The 7,311-nt window shown below is 43.7% G+C and overlaps 1 protein-coding gene across 1 annotated transcript in view; it reads left to right on the forward strand.

Annotated features, from left to right (window-relative positions):
* The window catches only part of LOC122814344 (sulfotransferase 1C1-like), an 86,770-nt gene extending 83,142 nt beyond the window's left edge, over positions 1 to 3,628 (forward strand). The window contains exon 4 of the mRNA XM_044086930.1: positions 3,469 to 3,628. Coding sequence (XP_043942865.1) covers positions 3,469 to 3,587 — 119 coding nt within the window. The 3' untranslated portion in view covers positions 3,588 to 3,628. The remainder of the gene's footprint in view (positions 1 to 3,468) is intronic.
* The last annotated feature ends 3,683 nt before the right edge of the window (positions 3,629 to 7,311 follow it).

Below are 7,311 nucleotides of genomic sequence, written 5' to 3' on the forward strand. Positions count from 1 at the left end.
CAACAAAAACATTCCCAAACAAGAGACCTCGGTGGCAAAAGCACATGTGAACTCTACTGCCCACCACACCACACACAGTCCACACATCTGTGTCTCACAGCCACTAAGGCCTAAACATAAATCCAACATATTAGTCATAGGAGACGCCACTGTGAGAGACATAGATGTGCCCCTCACCAAGCTGGATAAGAAGAAAGTCCCGGTTAGTTGTTAGGTGCCAGAATCTGTCATGTCATCCATGCACTCAAGTCTCTCAACAGGTAATGTTATGACTCTCAATATGAATGACTTGAGACGCACCTCCCTGGACTGTATGAAGAGACATGATCGAGTTCACTGAATATGTATCCCAGGCAGGTATGTAACTAACCTTAAGCAGCATTCTACCATCACCCAGAATGATGCCTCGATACAAACAGAAAATGATTGACTTTAACAATTGGCTTAGTTTCTGGTGTCATTCCAGGGGGGATCTGGTACCTGACAGCCTGCGATGGGTCTACTTCTAAAGACCGAAACGCCGATTCACCGACACAGAAATCACCGACAACACACAAACCCGACAACGCGAAACACCGAACACCGACACACGGAACGTAAACAACACACTACACTACATAGCATACACACTAGCCCTGACCCAAACCCTAACCCTAAGGTCCGACACTATCGCACACTTCACCTACCTGCACCCTAACCCTAACTCACTTACCCACCCCTAGCCCAAGCTCCGACACTAACGCACACTTCACCTACCTGCACCCTAACCCTAACTCACTTACCCACCCCTAGCCCAAGCTCCGACACTAATGCACACTTCACCTACCTGCAATCTAACCTTAACTCACTTACCTGACCACTCCTACCTCCGTCACTGTCGCACACTTACCGGGTCGCGATCACACATTACCCTTGTCGGTCTTTCCACTGTCAGCGAATCACCCTGTCGGTATACGTACCTGTCGGTTATCTGGTGTCGGTGATTTCCGTGTCGGGGAATCGGCGTTTCGGTCTTTAGAAGGGGACCCCCTGCGATAACATCATTGATAAACCGTTATGCTTTACCAGAGATGGCCTGCATCTGTCTCCCTTGGGGTTCAGGCTCCTGGCAAAGGCTCTTGCTTCCCCCATAGTGCCTTTTTTAGGCAATGCCATGAAGTCAAAACTACCAACATGAAAAGTTCATCAAAATGCTAATTAAAGGCATGCTGCTAAACGCTAGGAGTCTAAACATGAAAACTGCACTTATTGCAAGCATTCTTAACCCTGGAAGATGACGACAATTGTGCAGAAACCTGGTTCAAAGTTGTGGGGAGCACCCCAGCCACACCATGTTACACATCCTATCATGCATTCAGACCCAAAACCGTGGGCAGAAAAACAAAAGGAGGTGGAACACACCATCTACCTTTACCTTGCCAAAGCCTTCAGTACAATTCCCCACTTGGGTATAATAGATAAACTCTCTCAACTAGGCATCAATCCATGCGTAGCAAACTGGTTCACTGACAGAACCCACCAAAGCAATCTCAGACCCCGCCTTGATGGGACTGCTGCATATTCATAAGTCAAGCTCCACTTGAGTAACCCACAAGCGCAACCTCAACCTGGTCTGTGACATCAATAGCACTTGTTGGCAGGACAGATTTGTGCCCCAGAGACTCCCTCTCCATGTCAAGCAGAGCACCTCATTGCCACTTTTTAAGCACAACCTGGATAACTGGATGGGGAACAGAAAATACACCCCTGGGATTCCATCTGTGTCCCTGCTGGACAGTGGCATCGGATGCTGACTTGCTGGAACATGGGCTAAATTCTTGGCTAGGTTTGTAAGGGCCTCAGAGCTAATAGCCTAGTAACTTCCTATGAAGCAGAGCTCATTAATGACCCTATTCAAGCGCAACCTGGACAAATGGATGGGTGACCACAAATTCACCCCAGGGGTGGTACCCATCTCCCTTATGGACAGGAATAGTTGGTGCTGATCTGTAAAGGATACCCATCTAACCAACGACAATTGGGGCAACCCAGGATTAACATGGCTAGGCTTGTAAGGTCTCTAGGGATGCTAGCCTAGTAACCTCCTATGAACCCATGAACCTTGTAAGAGGCCAATCCAGGCTGATCATGTCTTCCACCATCTGCTTTGGATTTCTGTTGCTAGTTCAATGGTTTGATGGCAAGTTCAGTCGAATGCAAATTTTCTGAAAATATATAGCCAAAAGCACTTTTAGTGAATCTTGAAGTAAATCTGTGTGTGTGTGTGTGTGTGTGTGTGTGTGTGTGTGTGTGTGTGTGTGTGTGTGTGTGTGTGTGTGTGTGTGTGTGTGTGTGTGTTTTGTTGTTTTTTGCATTTCGAATTTTGGACTCTAGGCCTGTCAAGCACTGTGCAACAGTCTAGCTGGACTTCAGAATGCAGGTGCTTTCCCTGAGTATCCTGCAGAGCAGCATGTTTAACCACTGCTGCTGGAATGGATGAGGCCATAAAATGTACCCCAATGGGCCAGGAATGATGGAGGCATGACACTGAAATCCTTCTCCACTGCCTGATTTGGTGTGCAGGATGACTGAACAAAATAGCCCACTGCAGCACAGACTTGGGCGGTCATACACAGAGCACAAAGACAGGAGAAGGCTTATCTCAGCAATGTGACTTGATTTCTAACATATTCTTAAACAAGATGATTCACCTGATATAAAAATTTATCATAGCTCTGACTATTTAGTGGGGCTTCACTTAACAGCCCTTTGTCTTCTCACGGTTTCCCAGACGTTTCAGCTGGATATTGGTGGACAGTATGAATGGCTATTGTATCGGGCAGGCACCAGTCATTCTGTTTAGCCGTAATAGCATAGGACTGAAGTTTTTTAATTCTCTGAAAAGAACTGAAGAAAACCTGATCACCTTTTCTTTCACAAAGCAAGTCATGTTTGTATATGAATCTGTGTCTGCACTATTTGAAAAGCAGTAGTTATATGGATGCCATTTTATGAAAGATTTCCTTTTTGTGTTGTGAACTTAGGAACAGCTCCAAAGTTCAACCATTGCATAATTATGTCCTGTAGCACATCTATATTCTGCATTACTAAATAGTAGGGATGATAAATTTTTAATGCTGTATACCTGTAACAAAACTGGAAACTTACCTCTGAATTCAAGCTGCCTGTCCAGTTCCAGATTGTAAAGATTGTCAGGATGCTAACTTTCATGCTCTGTTTTCCTGATGTAGGCCCAGGGCTTTTATACACTGGGTTCAAACACTGCCATAGACATGGATTAAAGCATTGGTACTTTACTACGGTGTAAAACTCTTTGCCCTGATCACACACTAATTCTTAATCCCAAGGAACATAGAATTATGGTTAAAGCTAATATGAACGTCAAATCTTGTTGATGCTATATGCAAGGACAGTGGTGTCTTGGTTGTACCTCAATTAATCTCATATTCCTCCTTTTTAATTATTCAGGTGAGGTTGGTGACTGGAAAAATTACTTCACTGTGGCTCAGAATGAAGTTTTTGAGGAAGACTACAGGAAGAAGATGGAAGGGACATCGCTGACGTTCCGCACAGAAATCTTGACATAAGAGACAAGGATGGAAGGAAGGGGAGCATGATGAAATGTTTCATTCTAAGTAGTCCAAACATCAGAATGGATTTTATTAACCTTAAATAAATCATAATGCAACAAAAACAGGGATACAGTTGTGACATTTTTTTTCAAATGTATGCCATATATTATCTATATAATTTTTTTGACTTGTATTTTAATAGTCGTTTACAGAGTAGATGGGTGGACCCATTAAATGATATTTTTTAACACAAACTAAGAATATAGTAAGAACAAAGCTAAACAAAAGTAAAACATTACAAAATGTGACTTTTTTAGGAACAGTGTTCAGACCATCAGAAATTAAACAGTCATACATTACAATCAAAGTGAGGGGGACAGTGTTCTCTTTTTATCAGACAATGCTGTTATAGTCGCTTTGAGTATTCTTTATGATATTGTTTTGATGTGTCTGACCAAAAAGGAATATTTAAATAGACTGGGTATGTTGAAGGATGTTATTCTGGGCATTTGGTTCAACACTTGACAAAGCTTTGCTGATAGTCTGCTCTATTAGTAGCAAATAAGAATAAAGCTCTGAGTTTGGTATGATCAAAGGTCTGGGGGGTAGAAAAGCTGGCTTGCGGGAGGGAGGAAAGAAAAAAACAATTAAAAACTCACTCATCTTAGGGGGAAGGAATATGACTGTTTTCCCTTGTTGGGACTACATGACTGCATCTGCAATAGAGTTCACCATATACTAGGATTGATATGTTGGTTTTGGTTGCACGCACACACCTCGTGAGCAAGCAATACTGGAAGGTACAACAGCAACAAAGGAGGCTGAGATTGGTACATAATCAAGGAAATCTTTTGTGGATGGAGTAACTCATTTGGTGGTCTTACCTCCCTGTGGAACAGATGAGCTGATGGGCTCTTGCCCCTTGGAAGGAATGAATGGGTCAGTAAGTCAGCCAAAGAAGAGGTGTGAGGGTTATTGCAAGGAATGGGTAAAAATGATTCTGCAGTGTAATTTGTCTGGTGAAATTGATAGGTGTGCAGTATGGATTTGGAAGCTGGCCAGCTGTTATATTAATGGCAGGAGATAACCCGTATAGTTAAGGCTACTGAAGCAGTGATCATTCGAACATCTACTGTTATGGTAAGTTTACTTACCAACTGTACTTTCTTTTTTAGGACAATGAGAGAGGAAAGAAACACTGGACAATAATTCAAGCTGACCAATCAAGACCAAAGTGCACAGGTGCTTGATAGAATGAACAGAAACAGGAGACCACCTCAGATTAGAACAGGTGAGAGTAATGAGGCGCACACTACTATAGGAACTAAGAGACCTTTATGTATAACAGAACCGACTTCTATGATAACACCACTGTATGCAGTTTTAATTCTGAGGATTTGAGCAAATAGTTTTGTGTAGCTGGGCAATGTATTGGAAGAGTTTCATAGATGAGCCCAGCCACAAACCCAGATATCTCAAAAAGGATCAAGGGCAGGTGAGGTGATTTGTCAACTTGGGTAAGTATGAATTGATCTGTTCTCACACAATAGTCAAACAAACTTCCCCTAAACACTAAGCCAGCAAGTTGGACCCCTCCACACCCTTGCTAATAATGTATACCAACTCCACGATTGCACCACAGTGGGGAAATGAGCCATACCCTAATCCTTATTGTGCCCTCATACTGCACATTAGAACCCCTGTCCCATTCTAGTTTCCATCTTTTGAGAGGGAACAAGCAGCATATATATACACACACACACTTATGCGAGCACACACACCACACACAGATAATTAATCTGAGGGCTGAGGCTGAATGATGACTTAGTACTACAAGAGGATTAAGGCACAGGGTGTGTTTGTTTTTAATATCAGAGAATTAAGAAATATGGGCGAAAGTAGGGTTTCCAGTGCCAAATGCCAAGCAGCCCCCACACTGAGTGATGTGTGCGAGGGGAGTGGAAATTCTTGCAGGTGTAGTGATGAATGTAGGTAGATAAGCAGTTTATAGCTGGAAAAAGGTGACTGCCTTGCTGAAGTTTATCAAAAAGGATGTGAAAGAGTTGAAATCTTAAGAGAGGTCAAGACTTCAAGATGTTCTCTAAGTTCGGTACGCCAAAGAGTATAACTGTATAGTGACCAATTGTTATTGTAATGTTACGTAGACATGACTTATTTGGCTCAATATATAGAGTAAGCCATAATGTTCTTCATCTCACATTGCTGCAGTCATAACCTGTGGGTAGTCCGCTGTCCTCGGTCGGCCCGAATACCAAAGTGTTAGGCTGGCGTCGGTCATGGTCGCTCAGATCTGACGTTAGTACGCCGTGGTACTAAAGCGCATGACCGAAGTCATATCCTCAGTCTTGCCGCATGGTCCGAAGCAGAAGCAGCGTTTGCAAGTGCCGTTCGGCGTCCTGAAATTTTCGTATTCTGAGTTTCAGACCGAAGACCAAGTTGGGCTAAGTACCCCGTTGGGGAATATTTTTGTCTTTTCTTGCCTCAGTTAATTCCGGATGTCAGAAAAAGTGAATAATTGTATTTCTTGTGGGAAACGGATACCTCATAGGGATTACCACTCTCTCTGTATTCCTTGCTTGGGGCCTGAGCACGACGTAGTCGGGTGTCGCTTTTGTGTTAAATTTAATAAGCGCACCATTAAACGTAGGTTAGATTGTGCTAGGCTTGTCTTCGGTAAGCGGTGTAATTACAATATGCCGTTGGATCCTCCGACGCCCGCTACCGCTAAGAAGCGTAAGGACAAATCGTTAAAGTCCAAGCAGGATGAGTCGTCCGTTCCGGACGCCGGTTCTTTAGAAACTACGGTGGAATCTATGGATCCAGCCGAGGTTTCAGCTGAGTCTCAGGGGGAGCCTTTAATTTTGCAAGATGTGGCCTCTCAGGAGTCGGGTCAGGCTGAGGGGGCCTCTCAGGTTGCTGTACTCCCTTCTTTACATAAGGTGGTTAGGCCTTCTCCCTCTGTCTCTAAGGTACCTTCCAAGGTCAGGCCTGGTTTGTCTTCCTCTGGCGTCAGTCCTAGTTCTGCAGGTTCTGTGCCTAAAAAACACATGCTTAAAATGGCAGAAGATTTGATTACCATGATCAGAGGTTCTATGCCCCCTCCAGATAAGAGGCCTAGGGTGGAGCCAGAGGTGGAAGGATTGGAACATTCTTCAGATTACTCAGAGTCTTCGGCTGAAGGCATTCAGGATTTTCCCCCTTATTCTGATTCAGACGCAGAGGATTCTAGTCTTTCTGCTTCCCCTCCAGAGGATTTTTCTTTTTCAGAAACCCTGCATTCTATGAGGGAGCATTTTAAATGGGAAGGTCAGAATTTCTCAGATTCCCGAAAGAGGCTTAAGGAATTTTTGTTTTTACCACAACATAGGCCCTTGGCTATACCTCCTGTTTTGGATGTTGTTCAGGATGTTTTCTCTGAGGCTTCCCTTAATCCAGACTCTTTGCCTCCTGCCCCGGTTAAGCCAGACAGGTATTACAGAGTGCCAGAGGCTCATAAATATTTGTATAAGAGCCCAAGGGCTGACCCAGAAACTATTAGCCAGGGACCTAAGGGTGTCAAGGCTTCTGTTGTAAAGAATCCAGTTCCTATGGATAAAGATTCAAGAGCTTTGGATAGGTGGGGTAAAAAAGTGTATACCTCTTCCACTCTTGCAATGAGGGCTTTAAATTGCCAGTTTCATATGCTGAAGTACCAGATTTTTCTCCTTAGTCAGTTAAA

Source organism: Protopterus annectens, chromosome 10.part0 (genome assembly GCF_019279795.1).
Source record: "Protopterus annectens isolate FY-2018-M chromosome 10.part0, PAN1.0, whole genome shotgun sequence".
Lineage (NCBI taxonomy): Eukaryota > Metazoa > Chordata > Ceratodontiformes > Protopteridae > Protopterus > Protopterus annectens.